The 22,153-nt window shown below is 44.6% G+C and overlaps 1 protein-coding gene across 1 annotated transcript in view; it reads left to right on the forward strand.

The window, feature by feature from the left end:
* The window catches only part of VWF (von Willebrand factor), a 171,899-nt gene extending 166,597 nt beyond the window's left edge, over positions 1-5,302 (forward strand). The window contains 5 exon segments of the mRNA XM_030939152.1: positions 114-212; positions 1,336-1,464; positions 1,971-2,010; positions 4,319-4,416; positions 4,983-5,302. Coding sequence (XP_030795012.1) covers positions 114-212; positions 1,336-1,464; positions 1,971-2,010; positions 4,319-4,416; positions 4,983-5,171 — 555 coding nt within the window. The 3' untranslated portion in view covers positions 5,172-5,302.
* The last annotated feature ends 16,851 nt before the right edge of the window (positions 5,303-22,153 follow it).

The raw sequence follows: 22,153 nt of genomic DNA on the forward strand, positions 1-22,153 counted from the left end.
TCTAGGTGAAACTACTGGATAGGAGAGATGAGAGGCCAGCAAAATAAGCCTACTTATAATTGGGATGTCTTAGGGAGGTTAACTGTGGCTGCTTTTTCCTCCTCTGGATACAGGGTTACAAGGAAGAAAATAACACAGGAGAATGTTGTGGGAGATGTTTGCCTACAGCTTGCACCATTCGGCTAAGAGGAGGACAGATCCTGACACTGAAGGTAGGAGCAAGCTGGACGCAGCGGCTCCCTCACATACCACCATCTTACTTCCCTTTTTGGAAATTTTTCTTCAAGAAAGAGGGACTAAGTTTGGTTCAGTATTGGCTTCTTTTTCTACTTCCTTCTGATTATATAAAGAAAAGATAGATGACTTATCGCAGGCACAGAATTTTCTCTTTTTTTTAGTTATTTTGTTGCTCTTCTTGACAGGAGTGTACTTGGTGTATGGCCTCATGGTTTGGAGTTGGTTGATGTTTTTTTTTTTTTCTTTTTTGAGTGGAGTCTGCCTCTGTTGCCAGGCTGGAGTGCAATGTCACGATCTTGGTTCACTGCAACCTCCGCCTCCTGGGTTCAAGCGATTTCCCTGTCTCAGCCTCCCGAGTAGCTGGGACTACAGGCTCCCGCCACCACACCCGGCTAATTTTTTTTTGTATTTTTAGTATAGACGGGGTTTCACCGTGTTAGCCAGGATGGTCTTGATCTCCTGACCTCATGATCTGCCTGCCTTAGCCTCCCAAAGTGCTGGAATTACAGGCGTGAGCCATTGTGCCCAGCCTAATTTTTGTATTTTTATTAGACGTGGGATTTCACCATGTTGGCCAGGATGGTCTCAATCTCTTGACCTCGTGATCTGCCCACCTTGGCCTCCCAAAGTGCTGGGATTACAGGTGTGAGCCACCGTGCCCAGCCTGGAGGTGGTTGATCTTTAAGATTTTCTCTAGCCTTGGGAGTCTCTAAGACTGGACAGGCCATCAGGGTGAAACAAACTCTGACCTATGAAGTCCGGACTAGCTGGTGGGGCTGGGAAGGAGTGCCCTTGGTTCAACTCTAGTTCAGTTATCGACTAGCCACTTTGCTGTTGCTATATCCCAATCCTTCAAGCATTTAACTGGTTGGAAGAGTCTACATAGCAGCCCTGTTCATAGGATACAAGCTGTAAAACTGGGACTCCACTTCTGGTCTGTGTTCTGGGTATCGGGGCTTTATTATACATTTTCTTGTTCTTGCTTCATGGTTCTCCAGATTGTTTCATCAACTCCATGGAGTCAAGCTCATGGTTTGAAGTGGCTTTGTGAACCAAACACTATCTCTGACTTGACCCACTCCTCCTCTCTCCTTCCAGCGTGATGAGACGCTCCAGGATGGCTGTGATACTCACTTCTGCAAGGTCAATGAGAGAGGAGAGTACTTCTGGGAGAAGAGGGTCACAGGCTGCCCGCCCTTTGATGAACACAAGTGTCTGGCTGAGGGAGTGAGTACTCATCCTGCTCTCTTTACTGTCTCAATCTCTAAGAACAAGATCCTTCTGAAGAGCGTGCATCCCAGCTCTGGCGTAATATCCCAGTGTCTGAGGCAGATCTCTGGCCTCGTTGAAGAATCAGTGAGATTATGAAATCAAAGCCTATGGAGAGAGAAAATTCTCTGCAAATAGGATGTTTTAAAAAAACATTTTCCTTGAGGGAGGCTGAGTGTGTGATTCTTGAATAGGAAGATGTGAGATCAAACTGATTCTTAGTCTCCCTGGTAATGAAGATCCTGATGACTCATTTGGAAGAGAATTCAGAATAATCAAAATTGTTTCAGCCTGGTCAGGTAGGGTGGTCAAGCTGCTCACATTTATGATAGGAAAGCATAGTTTACATCTGGACACTTAAGTGCAGGGCTGTGAGTTCAGAGCTAAAAATTGGCCCGGAGTGACCTGAAAACTGTCTACTCTGTACTGTTTGTGCCTAACCTGCAACTTTGCTGTTTTCTTAGGGTAAAATTATGAAAATTCCGGGCACCTGCTGTGACACATGTGAGTACATTACTAATATCTTGTCCCTTGAAACCCATCAGAGCAGCCTAGGGGCTCTTTGCAGCTTGCTCCTTGAAACCCATTAGCAAGCCCAATGACTGTTGTTTGGAGTAAGCTTTATTTCAGAAAGATATTTCTTTTTTTTTTTTTTTCTTGCTCTGTCACCCAGGCTGGAGTGCAGTGGCCGGATCTCAGCTCACTGCAAGCTCCGCCTCCTGGGTTCACGCCATTCTCCTGCCTCAGCCTCCCGAGTAGCTGGGACTACAGGTGCCTGCCACCACGCCCGGCTAGTTTTTTTGTATTTTTTAGTAGAGACCGGGTTTCACCGTGTTAGCCAGGATGGTCTCGATCTCCTGACCTCGTGATCCACCCCCCTCAGCCTCCCAAAGTGCTGGGATTACAGGCTTGAGCCACCGCGCCCGGCCAGAAAGATATTTCTTGACCACTGGTCAGTCATTATGTTCAGTCTTGCAGGGAGCAGCCTCCCCTCCTTGGATGTCATCAGACTGCCCTCTTGAACTCCCTTTTAGATGCCCATGGAGCAATCTCTTTCCCCCTTTCCTGCAAACTCCCTCCTGTCTCCAGCTTCTTACATGCCTTTCCCCTCATAGGATCTTTGATTGCTCATAGTCCTATCCTGGAACAATATGTTCCCTTTCCAACCAAAGCTTCTTAAAGACAGGCACCTTGGATCTCTGATCTTGACAGAGTAGACTCTTGACACATGTCTGTTCATGAGTGTGCTAAAGCTATCTTTAAGATAAAGATATCTTAGCTATCTCAAAGAGAAAGCTAAGTCACCAGCTGATTAACAACAGCCCGCATGTGCCGTGGGTGCTGTTCTGTTTATCACCCCCTCCTCTTCACTCTGAGTCCTCTTGACCTTGTAGTTACGTCATACTGATTGGTTCTCATCACTCACAGCAGCGGCTTTGGAGACGAGACACAAATCTGCACATCAGGCAGTGTTCTTCCCATACATGCTTGTGTTTATGAGCACAAACAACTTTCAGGATCCCAGTGCTAATGCCATATTTTCTGAATATAGAATTACTTGCCTGGACTAAATGTTTTTTGTTTTAGGTTAGGGTTTTTTTTTTTTTTTGTCCTAGGTTCACAGGTGCATGCTTGTTTACACGCAGAGAAAGGAAGAGTGAAAACATGAATACCTTCAGTATTCAGTCATTCATTCGTTTCTTGATGGCTTACTGTGACAGACCCTGCAATTGCTGTAACCAAATCTCAGATTGAGGAAACACTCTGAAAGCATGTCTTTCTATGATTCCCATTTGCGTGGTTTAAGAATGTGAAGTCAGGGAACCATTAGAGAAGAAGAATTATCTCTAGGCACACTGCACATGGAATTTGGTTAAGAGACTGTTACCTACAAAACCACCACAAAGGGTCTTTGTTGGTCAACACATTCAAGAGCCTTCGAGATTTTAATGAGGACAATATAAGCCAGGCTCAGAGATTTAAATCCATAGCAACCTAATATAGTATAGTTGGCCTAAATGTGGTTTTTAAATTCATCCTCAATGTAATTGGCAGGCTTTCCCAGTACAATGAAGTTATCTGGGAATTAGGAGGCAGACTAACATGTAGTTAGGGTTGGTTTAGATTTGGAGCCATCTAAGGAGAGAAAACTCCCAGTATTCAGATTGGAATGGCGAGCTGGCATTACATTTTTGAATTCCCAGTGGGCCAAGTAGAGCTTCAGATCTGAATGCCACTAACCCCTGTGTGAAAGGAAACCCATGTCAGCAACCTGGAGTCAGCAGTACCCAAAGAGAGGCCTTCACAAAGGTGCCTAGGGATCTTCTCGGTCCCCAGAGAGGCAGGGTGTATACCCTTATATCACCATGACATTGCCTTTCCTCTTACCCCAAGGCAGGAATGAATAGATGGTAATTATACTTACTGATGACTTCATTGCCCATTAGCTTCTGAATATAGTTATAAGCACAAGAGGGTTGCTTCAGCCATTTGGTTTTCAGAGTCTACAATGATAATAAAGGCAAGTCTTATTCATTTTACATCACCATAGCACAGTGAATTTAGGCTCTTTCTGCAATTAAAATTGTGCCATTAAGTGAGTTAAGTCCAGCAGTAACTATATCTCTGCATATTTCAGGCCAGGAACAGCTGAGGTGAACCAGGATAACTGAATTCCCTCCTTGTGGCTGGCTTTGGTTATTTGGTTACTGTGAAAGGGACCTATTTCCAGCCCAGTGAGGGCACCGGGGCTGAAGAGTGTTCTCTAGAACCCCAGCCAGTCCTCAAGTTTCACCTCTAACCTGTCCTGTAGGTGAGCAGCCGGAGTGCAATGACATCACTGCCAGGCTGCAGTATGTCAAAGTGGGAAGCTGTAAGTCCGAAGTAGAGGTGGATATCCACTACTGCCAGGTAAGGGCTCTGCTTCAATACGGCCTGGGTGGGGAGGGCTGAGCCTTTGTGGATACCTATCCTTAGTTACATTCTGGAAGGATCTGGAAAATTCACAGGGAAGAGAAGGAAAACCGGAAGCATTTTTTTTTGTAAATGTTTTATTGAAGTAACTGGGAATTTCTGACTCCAGGAGAAAAACAAAAACGGAGGAAAGACAACAAATCCCTTACAGAAAATGGAGAGTTACTTGTGCAAGGTGGAGACCACAATTCTTAAAGATCAATCAAACATATATAAAAATGTCCTGCATAAAACATGCATAATCAGGCATAAAACATTTTATGCATTAACGTGCATAAAAATTGCAGCTAGATGGATGTGGGTATGATATTACCATAGAGGAGAGGACATGTCAGACCTATGATCTTCCTTTACAAATTGCCTAGCTGTCCTGGGTGCTTCTGGGTGAGATGAGATCTGCCTCACTTGGAGGGGTCAGGGAGAAAGCAAGCTGCCCCAGAGCCCTGCCTAGGCCAGGACTTCTCACCATTGTGAAGCTCCCGTCTTCCTCTGCTTTCTTGCAGGGCAAATGTGCCAGCAAAGCCATGTACTCCATTGACATCAACGATGTGCAGGACCAGTGCTCCTGCTGTTCTCCAACACGGACGGAGCCCATGCAGGTGCCCCTGCACTGCACCAATGGCTCTGTTGTGTACCACGAGGTTCTCAATGCCATGCAGTGCGAATGTTCCCCCAGGAAGTGCAGCAAGTGAGGCTGCTGCAGCTGCATGGGTGCCTGCTGCTGCCTGCCTTGGCCTGACAGGCCAGAGTGCTGCCAGTCCTCTGCATGTTCTGCTCTTGTGCCTTTCTGGGCCCACAATAAAGGCTGAGCTCTTAGCTTGCAGAAGGCTGCTGGTGCACTGTGTTTTAGGGCTGAGATGGCAACGGTGGGCAGGGGCTGAGTTCTGAGACTGGTTCTGAGGAAGGAAGCACAGGCCACATCTGCAAGCCTCAGTGTCAGTGCGAGATACTGCCAACCTCTGGGGAAAAGTGATGTCTTTGCCTCCAGGGGTGGGAAAGGCATAGTGTGGGATAGGCCTTTTCCTAAACGTAGCATGAAGTAAAAGGGATTTTCCCAGGAACACTGGGTTCTCCCGTCTCTGCATGGAGGGACTTCTGAACATAGCAGAGGGGTGGGTCCTGGAGCCAGGCTCCTGCTGAGATGGATAACTATTGTTGTCACGTGGCTGGTAGTGTGGAGAAGGTATCTGACCAGGTGTGCAAGGATTTCTCTTAGTCCATGGCTCACAGAGCTCCTGTGTACCCATAGTGGCCCCTTTGAGGAGGAGAGGTGCTGAGGACTGACGGGGTCCTGGCAGTAGTGTGGTCCCCCAACTCAGCCTGAGGGCATGAGCCCCAGATTTGGAGGCAGACCTGGGCTCCACACATGGCCCTCGCTCAGCTGCGTGGCCTCTAACAAGCCTCTTAGTCATTCTCAGACTCAGTTTCCTCATTTGGAAGACAGGAATGTTAGTCTCACTCATAAGGTGGTGAGGATAAACAACCTCAGCATAAAATACGGCCTGCAAGTCCTTAGGTAACTAAATTGCTCTATAATCATGTAAGAAGTGGCAAGAATAAGAATGGGAAAATCAAGGCTTTTGGAGGAGAATAAGAGACTCTAATGTTAACAGCAGAGCATTAGGGATTTCCTTTGTTGTGAGGGCTGGACCGGCGGGGTTTCTTTCAGGCTTTATGTTTGATGCCAAGGCCCTACGTACTCCAGACATCCTTCAGTGGAAGGGGAAGTGGTGTAGATAACACCAGACATCATCCAGTCCCCAAAGCACTAACTGGTACTGTCCCTTGCAGTTAGAGATGGTCTTTCCTTAAAATTTATGGAAGAGTTTTCATGTACGTACTGGCAAGATTATGGGGACTCTTGCTGGGGAGAATGCCCATAAGACAGAAGGGGATGTCCTGGATTACAAAAATTTGATGAAGAATTGATTTTCATTCCAAATATTTTTGACACAGGAGAGACTCAGCTAATTGAAAGTACCGGATAATGGAGTCAAAAGGGACTTAGACATCTAGTCCACTGTCTCTCCTCCACTTCTTTACAAGTGATGAAAGCAGCTCAGAGAACTCAAGTGACTTGCCAAAGGTCATAACTGCTGGGTGGCAGGACCAGGTTCGAAACCCAGGTGTCTTGACACATGGATAAGAACTCCCAGGCCATCCCATCAGAGCCACACAGTCCCTGTTGCTTACACTCTTCCCATGTTGACATGGGAACCAGTGACTGCTGCATCCCTAAGTTTCTACCTCTTCTGTTATTGCCTGAGCTTAACCTTAAGAGAAGCCTCATTACAGGAAAATGGCATAGATGATGCTGAGTAGGCTTGGTGGGAAGTTTAGTGGGGCAGAAGGGAGGAAGAATGGACAGAAGTTTTATATAACTACTCAATAAGGTTCAAAGGTTGCTGTCTCTCCATCCATCACCCCACTCCCAACTTTGGGTAGCCTCTAAGGTCTCTCTTGGTAGGAAACCAGATCCAGGGACAGGGAATTAACTGTCACTCTTCTGACTGATCACCTAACACTCTAGCTGGGGACAAGCTGTTATTGGAGGCATCAGCTCCAGATAAATTCAGCAGGAAGGCTACCTCTGCAGCATAGGTTGTTGATTTTCCAACTGCCTGTGTCTTGCTAGCTTGAACTTCTCATGTTTACTGATACCACATTTTACCATCAAGAAAAAAGCTGAATCGGAAAGCTGCATGTTTTGATTATTTTAAAAAAACCCAAAACAATGGAAGGGAGCTGAGTAAAAAGGATGCAAGAAGAGAAACTGTTGGAGCTAGTGTGTGTGGAGCAGTGTCTTGGCAGTCTTCCTTTATTTACAGGTATTCCAAAGGCACTATCTGTACCTGGTTTCAGGGACCCTCTTTTTTTACTCACCCTCAGACCAGGCAAGACAGCACCCCAAAGTGGATGTTTTAAGGGGGGTCTCAAGGAAGGAGTATACAGAGACTAAGAAACTGTTGGAGAGAAAGAAGAAAGGGAATGAATGAAGGAGCAATGGTGACCATTTTTCAATCGTTTGGGAACTGAAAAGACATGAGAACCGTCCCTGGAAGTAGACAGGGAGAAAGGGGTTGTTAAGGATAGAAAGGAGCAGAATAGCAGAGTGTTATGCCATACACTCCAGGGCAGGCTGCCTGCTTTGGAATCCCGAGATCCTCTTAGAGCCAAGTTACTTGACTTTTTTTTTTTTATACTTTTAAGTTCTAGGGTACATGTGCACAATGTGCAGGTTTGTTACATATGTATACATGTGCCATGTTGGTGTGCTGTACCCATTAACTCGTCATTTACATTAGGTATATCTCCTGATGCTATCCCTCCTCTCTCCCCCCTCCCCACAATAGGCCCTGGTGTGTGATGTTCCCCTTCCTGGGTCCAAGTGATCTCATTGTTCGGTTCCCACCTATGAGTGAGAACATGCAGTGTTTGATTTTCTGTTCTTGTGATAGTTTGCTGAGAATGATGGTTTCCAGCTGCATCCATGTCCCTACAAAGGACACAAACTCATCCTTTTTTATGGCTGCATAGTATTCCATGGACACAAACTCATCCTTTTTTATGGCTGCATAGTATTCCATGGTGTATATGTGCCACATTTTCTTAATCCAGTCTGTCACTGATGGACATTGGGTTGATTGCAAGTCTTTGCTCTTGTGAATAGTGTCACAATAAACATACGTGTGCATGTGTCTTTATAGCAGCATGATTTCTAATCCTTTGGGTATATACCCAGTAATGGGATGGCTGGGTCAAATGGTATTTCTCGTTCTAGATCCTTGAGGAATCGCCACGCTGTTTTCCACAATGGTTGAACTAGTTTACAGTCCTACCAACAGTGTAAAAGTGTTCCTGTTTCTCCACATCCTCTCTAGCACCTGTTGTTTCCTGACTTTTTAATGATTGCCATTCTAACTGGTATGAGATGGTATCTCATTGTGGTTTTGATATGCATTTCTTTAATGGCAAGTGATGATCATTTTTTCATGTGTCTGTATGAATGTCTTCTTTTCATGTGGCTATATGAATGTCTTCTTTTGAGAAGTGTCTGTTCACATCCTTTGCCCACTTTGTGATGGGGTTGTTTTTTCCTTGTAAATTTGTTTGAGTTCTTTGTAGGTTCTGGATATTAGCCCTTTGTCAGATGAGTAGATTGCCAAAATTTTCTCCCATTCTGTAGGTTGCCTGTTCATTCCAATGGTAGTTTCTTTTGCTGTGCAGAGGCTCTTTAGTGTAATCAGATCCCATTTGTGAATTTTGGCTTTTGTTGCCATTGCTTTTGGTGTTTTAGAGATGAAGTCCTTGCCCATGCCTATGTCCTGAATGGTATTACCAAGGTTTTCTTCTACGGTTTTCATGGTTTTAGGCCTAACATTTAAGTCTGTAATCCATCTTGAATTAATTTTCATATAAGGAGTAAGGAAAGGATCGTTTCAGCTTTCTACTTACATGACTAGCCAATTTTCCCAGCAACATTTATTAAATAGGGAATCCTTTCCCCATTTCTTGTTTTTGTCAGGTTTGTCAAAGATCAGATGACTGTAGATGTGTGGTATTATTTCTGAGGGCTCTTGTTCTGTTCCATTGGTCTATATCTCTGTTTTGGTACCAGTACCATGCTGTTTTGGTTACTGTAGCCTTGTAGTATAGTTTGAAGTCAAGTAGCGTGATGCCTCCAGCTTTGTTCTTTTGGTTTAGGATTGTCTTGGCAATGCAGGCTCTTTTTTGGTTCCATAAGAACTTTAAAGCAGTTTTTTCCAGTTCTGTGAAGAAAGTCATTGGTAGCTTGATGGGGATGGCATTGAATCTATAAATTACCTTGGGCAGTATGGCCATTTTCACAATATTGATTCTTTCTATCCATAAGCATGGTATGTTCTTCCATTTGTTTGTGTCCTCTTTTATTTCACTGAGTAGTGGTTTGTAGTTCTCCTTGGAGAGGTCCTTCACATCCCTTGTAAGTTGGATTCCTAGGTATTTTATTCTCTTTGAAGCTATTGTGAATGGGAGTTCATTCCTGATTTGGCTCTCTGTTTGTCTGTTACTGGTGTATAAGAATGCTTGTGATTTTTGCACATTGATTTTGTATCCTGAGACTTTGCTGAAGTTGCTTATCAGCTTAAGGAGATTTTGGGCTGAGATGATGGAGTTTTCTAAATATACAATCATGTCATCTGCAAACAGGGACAATTTGACTTCTTCTTTTCCTAACTGAATACCCTTTATTTCTTTCTCTTGCCTGATTGCCCTAGCCAGAACTTCCAACACTATGTTGAACAGGAGTGGTGAGAGAGGGCATCCCAGTCTTGTGCCAGTTTTCAAGGGGAATGCTTCCAGTTTTTGCCCATTCAGTATGATATTGGCTGTGGGTTTGTCATAAATAGCTCTTCTTATTTTGAGATACATTCGATCAATACCGAATTTTTTGAGAGTTTTTAGCATGAAGGGCTGTTGAATTTTGTCAAAGACCTTTTCTGCATCATTGAGATAATCATGTGGTTTTTGTCTTTGGTTCTGTTTATATGCTGGATTACGTTTATTGATTTGCGTATGTTGAACCAGCCTTGCATCCCAGGGATGAAGCCCACTTGATCATGGTGGAGAAGCTTTTTGATGTGCTGCTGGATTCGGTTTGCCAGTATTTTATGGAGGATTTTTGCATCGATGTTCATCAGGAATATTGGTCTAAAATTCTCTTTTTTTGTTGTGTCTCTGCCAGGCTTTGGTATGAGGATGATGTTGGCCTCATAAAATGAGTTAGGGAGGATTTCCTCTTTTTCTGTTGATTGGAATAGTTTCAGAAGGAATGGTACCAGCTCCTCCTTGTACCTCTGGTAGAATTTGGCTGTGAATCTGTCTGGTCCTGGACTTTTTTTGGTTGGTAGGCTATTAATTATTGCCTCAATTTCAGAACCTGCTAATGGTCTTTTCAGGGATTCAATTTCTTCCTGGTTTAGTGTTGTGAGAGTGTAAGTGTCCAGGAAATTATCCATTTTTTCTAGGTTTTCTAGTTTATTTGTGTAGAGGTGTTTATAGTATTCTCTGATGGTAGTTTATATTTCTGTGGGGTCGGTGGTGATATCCCCTTTATCATTTTTTATTTAGTCTATTTGATTCTTCTCTCTTCTTTATTAGTCTTGCTAGTGGTCTGTCAATGTTGTTGATCTGTTCAAAAAACCAGCTCCTGGATTCATTGATTTTTTTGGAGGATTTTTTTGTCTCTATCTCCTTCAGTTCTATTCTGATCTTAGTTGTTTCTTGCCTTCTGCTAGGTTTTGAATGTGTTTGTTCTTGCTTCTCTCTTTCTTTTAATTCTGATGTTAGGGTGTCAATTTTAGATCTTTCCTGCTTTTTCTTGTGGGCATTTAGTGCTATAAATTTCCCTCTACACACTGCTTTAAATGTGTCCCAGAGATTCTGGTATGTTGTATCTTTGTTCTCATTGGTTTCAAAGAACATCTTTATTTCTGCCTTCATTTCGTTATGTACCCAGTAGTCATTCAAGAGCAGGTTGTTCAGTTTCCATGTAGTTGAGTGGTTTTGATTGAGTGTCTTAGTCCTGAGTTCTAGTTTTTTGCACTGTGGTCTGAGAGACAGTTTGTTATAATTTCTGTTCTTTTACATTTGCTGAGGAGTGCTTTACGTCCAACTATGTGGTCAATTTTGGAATAAGTGCGATGTGCGGAGAAGAAAATATTCTATTGATTTGGGGTGGAGAGTTCTGTAGATGTCTTTTAGGTCTGCTTGGTGCAGAGCTGAGTTCAATTCCTGGATATCCTTGTTAATTTTCTGTCTCATTGATCTGTCTAATGTTGACAGTGGGGTGTTAAAGTTTCCCATTATTATTGTATGGGAGTCTAAGTCTCTTTGTAAGTCTCTAAGGACTTGCTTTATGAATCTGGGTGCTCCTGTATTGGGTGCATATGTATTTAGGATAGTTAGCTCTTCCTGTTGAATTGATCCCTTTAGCATTATGTAATGGCCTTCTTTGTCTCTTTTGATCTTTGTTGGTTTAAAGTCTGTTTTATCAGAGACTAGGATTGCAACCCCTGCTTTTTTTTGTTTTCCATTTGCTTGGTAGATCTTCCTCCATCCCTTTATTTTGAGCCTATGTGTGTCTCTGCATGTGAGATGGGTCTCCTGAATACAACAAACTGATGGGTCTTGACTCTATCCAATTTGCCAGTCTGTGTCTTTTAATTGGACCATTTAGTCCGTTTACCTTTAAGGTTAATATTATTATGTGTGAACTTGATCCTGTCATTATGATATTAACTGGTTATTTTGCTCGTTAGTTGATGCAGTTTCTTCCTAGCATCAATGGACTTTACATTTTGGCATGTTTTTGCAATGGCTGGTACCGGTTGTTCCCTTCCATGTTTAGTGCTTCCTTCAGGATCTCTTGTAGGGCAGGCCTGGTGGTGACAAAATCTCTAAGCATTTGTTTGTCTGTAAAGGATTTTATTTCTCCTTCACTTATGAAACTTAGTTTGGCTGGATATGAAATTCTGGGTTGAAAACTCTTTTCTTTAAGAATGTTGAATATTGGCCCCCACTCTCTTCTGGCTTGTAGAGTTTCTGCCGAGAGATCTGCTGTTAGTCTGATGGGCTTCCCTTTGTGGGTAACCTGACCTTTCTCTCTGGCTGCCCTTAACATTTTTTCCTTCATTTCTACTTTGGTGAATCTGACAATTATGTGTTTTGCAGTTGCTTTTCTTGAGGAGTATCTTTGTGGCGTTCTCTGTATTTCCTGAATTTGAATGTTGACCTGCCTTACTAGGTTGGGGAAGTTCTCCTGGATGATATCCTGCAGAGTGTTTTCCAACTTGGTTCCATTTTCCCCCTCACTTTCAGGCACCCCAATCAGACGTAGATTTGGTCTTTTCACATAAACATAATCCCATATTTCTTGGAGGCTTTGTTCATTTCTTTTTGCTCTTGTTTCTCTACACTTCTTGCTTCATTTCATTCATTCGATCTTCAATCACTGATACTCTTTCTTCCAGTTGATCGAGTCAGTTACTGAAGCTTGTGCATTTGTCACGTTCTTGTGTCATGGTTTTCATCTCTATCAGTTCATTTATGGACTTCTCTGCATTGATTATTCTAGTTATCCATTCATCCAATCTTTTTTCAAGGTTTTTGGTTTCTTTGCGCTGGGTACGTAGTTCCTCCTTTAGCTCTGAGATGTTTGCTCGACTGAAGCCTTCTTCTCTCAGCTCGTCAAAGTCATTCTCTGTCCAGCTTTGTTCTGTTGCTGGTGATGAGCTGCGTTCCTTTGGAGGGGGAGATGCGCTCTGATTTTTGAATTTCCAGCTTTTCTGCACTGATTTTTCCCCATCTTTGTGGTTTTATCTGCCTTTGGTCTTTGATGATGGTGATGTACTGATGGGGTTTTGGTGTGGATGTCCGTCCTGTTTGTTAATTTTCCTTCTAACATCAGGACCCTTAGCTGCAGGTCTGTTGGAGTTTGCTTGAGGTCCACTCCAGACCCTGTTTGCCTGGGTATCAGCAGTGGAGGCTGCAGAAGATAGAATATTGCTGAACAGTGAGTGTTGCTGTCTGATTCTTGCTCTGGAAGCTTCGTCTCAGAGGTGTACCCAGTCGTGTGAGGTGTTGGTCTGCACCTAGTGGGAGATGTCTCCCAGTTAGGACTACTCAGGGGTCAGGGACCCACTTGAGCAGGCAGTCTGTCCATTCTCAGATCTCAGCCTCCGTGCTGGGAGAACCACTGCTCTTTTCAAAGCTGTCAAGACAGGGTCTTTTACATCTGCAGAGGTTTCTGCTGCTTTTTGTTTAGCTATGCCCTGTCCCCAGAGGTGGAGTCTAAAGAGGCAGGCCAGCCTCCTTGAGCTGCAATGGACTCTGGCCAATTTGAGCTTCCCTGTGGCTTTGTTTACCTACTTAAGCCTCAGCAATGGCGGGCGCCCCTCCCCCATCCTCGCTGCCGCCTTGCAGTTAGATCTCAGACTGCTGTGATAGCAATGAGGGAGGCTCCGTGGGCATGGGACCCTCCGGGCCAGGTGTGGGATATAATCTTTTGGTGTGTCGTTTGCTAAGACCCTTGGTAAAGCACAGTATTAGGGTGGGATTTACCCGATTTTCCAGGTGTTGTATGTCTCAGTTTCCCTTGGCTGGGAAGAGGAATTCCCTTCCCCCTTGTGCTTCCCTGCTTCAGCTCTTGCTGGTCAGGCTGCACCCGCGGACCAGCATGGACTGTATGACACGCCCCGGTGAGATGAACCTGGTACCTCAGCTGAAAATGCAGAAATCACCCGTCTTTTGTGTTGCTCACGCTGGGAGCTGGAGGCTGGAGGTGTTCCTATTCGTCCATCTTGGGCGCCCCTCCCCACTTATTTTTTTTCGTTGACATTTAACACTGCAGTCCTCTCATCTGTAAAATGGGCACACTGCAGTGATTGCCTCATGTACTTACTGTTAGGATTAAAATAACTACCGTAGGGAAAGCATTGAGAAGGGTGTTGGGCAGAGAGGAAGTCCTGTAGAAGCATTAGCCGGTAGTACTTGCAGTGGGTGGAATAAAGCCCTGGGTTGGGACATCACATCTCGTGGTTTTCCTTCTGCTTTGCCCTCGACTGTGCTGCCCCAGGTTCCTTCTCTATAAAGTGGGATCTATCATGACCAGCCTACCTTATCAATATAGGAGAGAAAATCTTCATGCCTGAAGGTCAGTGATCACAAATGGCATACTTGTGCTGCTTCATTTTGGGGGTCCATGGTATTAATGAACTTGTTTTACTTTTGGGCATCTTGGAGTTGCAGATTCCATCATGCAGAATGGCCCTTTGGAGGTTTTCCCTCCCATCCCCCTGCCCAGGTAGCTGAACTGTCCTGGGGAGATGGCACTCCTTTTGCCCTCTGGGGATGGAGCTTCCATAATCTATGCCCTCAACCCTCTTTAACCCTCCTAGTGTCTCATGGGAGAGCTCTTATAAAACGGACCCCTCCTCCTCCCTCTAGCAGCCCTTCCTTCTGTTCTGCGGTCCCTCAGTGCACCTACGCCCTCCTTTTCTCCCTTTTGTCCTGTTTAACCTAGGGGAAGGTGAGGACAGCTGGTCTCCACCTACTGTGAAGACAGGTGTAGGGGGATCCGCTGTCCAGGGGCTCGCCCCCCACTCCGGCCCCAGGGCTGACCCCTGGACAGTGGATGACCCTTTAGGGCGGCGGGAAGGAGGCTTTGCTGGCGGGATTGGAAACTAATCAGCCAGACAGTTCATGAGATAATCCGGCTGAATTTTTACACTTGAAGCAGGTTGGGCGTCGCCCCGGGCTTGGGGGAGCAGGGAGCGATTACTGTCTCGCCTCTCAGCCCCGCGGACCCGAGTGTATCCTGGACTCAACCCAGCTGTGGGATCGCGCTCCTTTGTCGACGCCCCGCTAGCAGGGCCCGGGCCGCCCAGGGCGTAGCGGGGAGAGCTGGTCTCAGGCTGCGCGGCGCCGGCGGCCGGGAGGGATGGGGGAGGAGGAGGCGGCAGCCGGCGAGGGGCGGACGCGCCGGGACGGAGCTGAGCGCGATGGAATTAGCCCCGCGGCGGCAGTAAGCCTGTCCGGAAGCGCGCGGCCTGCGGGCCGGCGGGGTCTGCGTCCACCATGGCTGCTCCCGGGCCGCGCGGTGAGTCTCCTGGCTGGACCCTGGTACTGGTTTCTGACAGGTGCTAGGAGGGAGGGAGTGAAGGAGGTGGCATCCGAACTCCCACCCTTCGGGATTAGTGACCCCCAAGGGAGCCTGGGCAGGGTGGTGTGGGAAGTTGACCCCGTTTTCCCAGGATAGGGACTCTGAGGGACGTCTATGTAATTTCTGAGACTTTTTTTTTTTCTTTTAAATCAGAGGTAAGGTAGGACAACAGCGGTGAGGGGCGGCCGCTTCTCTGTGATTGGTTACCAGTCCCCACCTCTGTGATGTTGCCTCTCCTTGTTACAAGTTCTGGGGACGCTTAGCCTACAGCATCTGTGGGTGAGTAAAAAATAAGTAAGCAAGCAGCCGGAGTGGGTTTAACTGGGCAACAGTCCGCTGAGAACAGAACAAATTTGACTTTGGCATCTCTGGAGTAGCCCCTCAGTTTCAGAAGTGTCTTCCGGTATCTTACCCCAAACCGGGATTCCAAGATCAGTCATTTACACCCCAGGCTGCAGGGAAACACAGCTATACCTTCCCCAGGGACTTTTCTTAGAAGAAAAGCAAATTGAGGTGGAGTATGGAGAAGGAAGACGTTATTTTACTGCTTTTGGGCAGGACTGACTTTGCCTGGGACGGGAACTTTGTCGGGTGTTGTGTTTCTGGTAATTCTTGAGAGAGGCATGAAGAGGGAGGTGCTCGCTCCTTTGGCATGAACAATAGCCAAGTGGACTGGGAGGTGGTGTCAGTCACAGTCCTGATACTTTGTGAACAGACGTGGAGAAACACCACCCCGGGACCATGTGGAACCTCGTCTGGGACAGAAGGTCCCACTGAGCAAGGTCAGATCTCAGCCCAAAGGCAGGTGGCAGGTAGAGGGAGGATCTTAGACAAGGTAAAGGTGCTTCCAGAGGACTGTGGTCCTCTTGACCCTCCACCTGCTTGGCTTTTGTCCTTTGGACCTGGCATCAGAGCCCCTGCCAGTCGCTCTGTCACCCTGGCTCAGCTGCTGGGCATCCAGGGCTCATTTGCTCCTCTCAGTGTGTCTTGATGTGCACCCGTCATTTCCGGAGCCAAGCACCTGATTCTTTCCTTTCCAGCAACTGCTTCTGCTCTCTGAGTTGCCGCTATGTGGTTACCAGAGCCACTCTGCTGGTTGATTGTAGAGGCTGTGTGAGGGGTAAAGGTGGGATCCAAACACACACCTCAAGTTCTAGTCCAGTTTCCAGGTGTGCCATCTTTTCATCTTCCTTTGTGGGGCAAGGCTGCAGGGTGAGAGGCTTTTGGGCCTACTGTGGAGTGTGTCTATAATTTTCTGTAACAAAGACCTAATTTTCTGGAAAGCTACCCGTTCTGTGGGCCCTTTCTGTGGGCTGAGAGAATCCCGTCCCACCCTATGCATGATATTACTAGAACATGTGCATAGCAGGTGTTTGGCTGCTAGGGAGGGCGTCATTGCCTCTAGTACACAATAGAATCCATCTGTATTTGTTTAAAATTTGTTTTAAAAATTTCAATAGTTTTTAGGGTGCAGGGTTTTGTTTTTGGTTACATGGATAAGTTCTTTGGTGGTGAATTCTGAGATTTTAATGCACCCGTCACCCGAGCAGTGTACTTTGTACCCAATATGTCATCTTTTATCCCTTACCCCTCCTCCCAACCTTACCCACTGAGTCCCCAAAGTCCATGATATCATTCTTATGTCTTTGCATCCTCATAGCTTAGCTCCCACTTCTGAGTGAGAACATATGATATTTAGTTACCCATTCCTGAGTTACTTCACTTAGAATAATGGCCTCTAGCTCCATCCAATTTGCTGCAAAAGACTTATTTTGTTTCTTTTCATGGCTGAGTAGTATTCCATACACACACACACACACACACACACACACACACAAACCCACACACCCCACATTTTCTGTATCCACTCGTTGGTTAATGGGCACTTAAGTTGGTTTCCTATCTTTGCAATTGTGAATTGAGCTGCTATAAACATATATGTGCATGTGTCTTTTTTATATAATGACTTCATTTTCTTTGGGTAGATACCCAGTAGTGGGATTGCTGGATCTAGTGGTAGTTCTACTTTTAGTTCTTTAAGGACTCTCCATACTGTTTTCCATAGTGGTTGTACTAGTTTACATTCTCACCAGCAGTGTAAACATGTTCCCTTTTCATCACATCCATGCCAGCATCTATTGAAATTTTTGACTTTTTAGTTACAGCCATTCTTGCAGGAGTAAGGTGGGGTATCTCATTGTGGTTTTAATTTGCATTTCCATGATTATTAGTGATGCTGAACATTTTTTCATGTTTGTTGGCTGTTTATATATCTTCTTTGGAGAAATGTCTATTCTCCATAACTAAGTAAGTGGTTAGCAAAGGCCTCTCTTAGGAGATGAATTTGAACAGAGATTGCATTAAATGAAGGAACAAGCCTTGCAGATATCTAGAGAATTATCTAGCAAAGGAAGTAAAGGCAAAAGAACCCATGGCAAGGAGATGCTTGGGCTGTGGAGGAATAGTGTGGGGAAGCTAAGGGCTACAGCAGAGGGATCAAGAGGGAGAGAGGTAAGAGCCAGGTCGTGTGGGGTCTTGTGGCTCAGGCCATGTGCTCCTGGCATTCAAAGGGAAACTGAAGACAGTAAGTAACATGGCTCTCAGTATCTAATAAAAGGAGACTGGTTTATCTACACTAAAATATCATGAGTTCATGGTGATATTGATGTAAGACATTGCCCAACATAATGAGCTGTATTTTTGTTAGTAGGTTTTTAAAATGAGTATTATTTATCACATGGGCATTTATCGTATTAGTTTTAGTTTTGAAAGAGGGATGTTTTTGCTTTAGTCTTTTCTGGTCCATTCTACCCCATTACACTTTAAAAAATGCTATTTGAAAACCATGAAATTTATATCATAACTAATTAGTAAGTTAAACCTGTAATCCTAAGAGTAGTGACTTAGTCATAGGGAACTCTCAATGGCTAATAGTGCATTTGGAGCAGTGACTCTGAGTCTCTCTTTCCTCCCCTGTGTAAGAAAGGGGTTCGCGGCACTCCCTCAGGAAGAGCTCTTAGGAAGAGTTCTTCATCGCATTTCCGTTTGTTATCCTTTCCTTCAGCCTGCAGAACATCCTGTAGCGTTGCTGGAGGTGCAGTTCTGCTGGTGACATTCTCTCAGCTTGTGTTTTTATGAAAAATGTCTTTATTTCATCCTTATTTTTGAAGGATACTTCATTGGATATAGACAAATGATTTGACATCTTTTTTTCCACCCCCAGCCGCAGATGAGAAGCTAGCCTAATTTCATATTTAAATATCCTTCATTATCTTATTAATGTATAATCTCTTTTTAATCTGGTAGTGTTCAGGATTTGATATTCAGTTTTGGTTTTCAGTATTTTGACTCTGATGTACCTAGGTGTGGTTTTTTTGTTTTTTTTTTTTTTAACTTGAGTTTGCTGGACTTAAATGTGTTATTACAAGTTACTGTATTTTATCAGATTTTGAGATGACTTCAGCCACTATTTATTCAACTATTTTTATTTTTATGTTTTTTCTTCTTCAACTATTTTTTTTGATCTGCTTTTGTTCTTTTTGTGGAACTCCAGTCACATGAATGTTAGACTCTTTGGTATTGCCCCACTAGTTTCTGAGGTGCTGTTAAATTTTTCCAATCTTTAGTTCTCTGCTGTCTAGATTTGATTACTTTTATTGGATCCATCTTTAACTTCACTAATCCTTTCTCTGCTATCTCCAGTTTGCTGTTAATCCCACCCGATGGATTTTTCTTTCTCATAATTGTAATTTTTAATTCTAGGAATTCCATTGAAAAACAGCTTTATTGAGATACAATTCACATACCATAAAATTTACCCTTTAAAGTTGTCCAGTTCAGTGGCTGTTGGTGTATTCACAGAGTTATACAACCATCACCACAATCTAGTTTAAAGCATTTGCATCATCCTAAAGAGAAAGTTCACACTCAATGGCGGTCACTCATTTTTCCTCCCTCCACCAGCCCTTGGCAACCGCGAATCTACTTTCTGTCTGTCTGGATTCGCCTATTTTATACATTTTCTGTAAATGAAACCATGCAATATGTGACTTTTTGTGTCTGCGTTCTTTCACTTAGCATAATGCTTTCGAGGTTAAGGTGTATTGTTACATGTATTGGTACTTCATTGTTTTTTTACAGCTGAAGCATATTTCCTTGGGTGGAGAGGCTACATTTTGTTTATCCATTTGCCAGTCCATGGGCATTCGTGTGTCCTAGTTTTGGTTACTATAAATGATACTGCTATGAACTTTCAAGTACAAGGTTTTGTGTGTATATGTTTTTTAGTTCTCTTGCGCACATACCTAGGAGAGGAATTCCTGGGTCATATGTTTAACTTGGATTGCCAGACTATTTTCCAAAGTGGCTGTACCACTTTACATTCTCACCAGCAATTTATGAGGGTTCTGATTTCTCCACAAACTCACCAGCAGTTGTTATTACTCATCTTTTTATTATAGCCATCCTCATGGATGTGAAGTAGTATGTTATTGTGGTTTTGCATGAACACAGGAGCAAGACAAGCCTGTCACTGGAGAAGGAAGAGCTCCTCTGCCTGCAACCTCCCGAGCATGCTTAGGCTTCCTGGTCTTAGAAGTGTGTGCCTCGATGATGGGGAGGACCTTCCACTTGGATGGCTTCTGTGTGGCTCTTCGACTTCTAAAACATACGTTAGAGAACCGATGATAATACCAGTTTAAGAATCAGAGGGTGTAGGAATGGGTTCTACACCATCTGTCTAAATTCAAATGCTCAATGTTGCTAAATGTAGTTAACTTGTGCGTAAATGATTTGATCCAGTTTATAGGTGTACTTGGAGGCATGCCCACCTCCCATATCAATTGGAAGGCAAGCATCTTTCTCTAAATTGACAACATCGATATGTGGCATTCCAGAAGGAGCCTCAAGAAGCAACAGAATCTGTTGGCCAACTACTGTCACACAAGCTCTCCATCCATCCATCCATCCATTTATCCATCCATTTAAAAACCATTTAATAAGCGTTTACCATATCCCTGCCTTGTCCTGGGTGCTGAACTGGATCTCAGAGCCTACTTGGGGAGACAAATGTGGAAATCGGTAACTTTAACACAATACAAGGTGTGAATATGCCACCCCAAGCTTTTCATTTTCGGTAGGCCTCTGTGACAAAGACGAATAGCTGCTTACCAAAATCCATGTTCTCCTTCCTGAACACATGGCTCGACCTTATTTCCTAGCCTCCCTTACAATTAGTTATGACACTGAATTTTAGTCAAAGGAATCTGAACAGTGACATGTGCTGCTTCTGGCCCTGGCCCCTGGAAGCCTTTTATGCCTGTTCCTCCATGCGCTTTCTACCTTTCAGAAAACAGGAATGGCAACTTCCAGGGCCTTGTTGGAAGTCGTAGTTAAAGTTGGCAGAGGCTCCATCACCCTGGGTTCCTAAAAAGCAATAGTGCAAAAGAGCCATCCCACCAAATTGTTTACCCACCTGAACTATTACTTTAGCAATAAATGAACTGTTATGTCTTATTCTTGTGTGTGTGTGTGTGTGTGTGTGTGTGTGTGTGTGTGTGTGTGTGTGTTTTGTCTATGTGTTATATCAGCTAGCTGGACATTACTCTGACTCATATAGTATCCTTCACCATTGGTGTAGATAATAATAAATTACTTGTAAGAGCATTAACCCAGTCCACTGAGAGACTGTTCATGTCGAATCTCCATACTTCTAAGTCTTGCTCAGCAGAGCCTTTCCCAAATTGCCACCAACCTGACAGATTTCACCCACTTTGCACTTCTGCATACCACAGGTGGGGAGAGATACTCAAAGGCAGGGATGGAGGATGGATCTAACTCATCTTTGATCCTTAGTGCAGCCTGACACATGGTAGGCGCTCAATGAACGGGTGTTTCATTGAGTAGGTGCTCAAATTGAAATGTTGAGGAGCAAAAAGAAACTTCTAGGCAAAGTCATCTCTTCTGTGCTTTGTGGTTTAGAATTCTGGAGCTTTGGATTATGTTGAATCAAGTATTCTCGAGGAAACAAAGGTTTTGTTTTTGTTTTTGTTTTTTTTTTATTGACGGAGTCTCTCTCTGTTGCCAGGCTGGAGTGCAGTGGTGCCATCTCGGCTCACTGCAACTCCACCTCCCGGGTTCAAGCGATTTTCCTGCCTCAGCCTGCCAAGTAGCTGGGACTACAGGTGCACCACACCCAGCTAAGTTTTGTATTTTTAGAAGAGGCAGGGTTTTAATGTGTTGGCCAGGATAGTCTCGATCTCTTGACCTCATCATCTGCCTGCCTCTGCCTCCCAAAGTGCTGGGACTACAGGCATGAGCCACCTCGCCTGGCCACAAAGTTTTTTTTTTTTTTTTTTTTTTTTTTTTTAAAGTATTGGCCTTGGTTACAGGTGCTCCCGTGGCCTACCTCAGGACAAGAAAAAAGGTTGGGATCTTAGCTTATCTTGCTTTTTTCTTTTTGAGACAGAGTTTTGCTCTTGTTGCCCTGGTTGGAGTGCAGTGGTGCAATCTTGGCTCACTGCAACCTCCGCCTCCTGGGTTCAAGCGATTCTCCTGTCTCAGCCTCCTGAGTAGCTGGGATTGCAGGTGCCTGCCACCACGCCCAGCTAATTTTGTATTTTTTTGAAGTAGGGACGGGGTTTCATGACATTGGCCAGGCTGGTCTCGAACTCCGGACCTCAGGTGATACATTTGCTTCGATCTCCCAAAGTGCTGGGATTACAGGCATGAGACGCCGTGCCTGGCCCTTAGCTTATCTTAATAAGTAAATAGGCTGGGTGCAGTGGCTCATGCCTATAATCACAGCACTTTGGGAGGCCGAAGCAGGCGGATCATCTAAGGTCAGGAGTTCGAGACCAGCCTAGCCAACCCTAGCCAACATGGTGAAGCCCCATCACTACTAAAAATACAAAGCCAGGCATGTAGCTGTAATCCCAGTTACTCAGGAGGCCGAGACAGGAGAATCACTTGAAT

The sequence above is a fragment of the Rhinopithecus roxellana genome, chromosome 10 (genome assembly GCF_007565055.1).
Source record: "Rhinopithecus roxellana isolate Shanxi Qingling chromosome 10, ASM756505v1, whole genome shotgun sequence".
Classification (NCBI taxonomy): Eukaryota; Metazoa; Chordata; class Mammalia; order Primates; family Cercopithecidae; genus Rhinopithecus; species Rhinopithecus roxellana.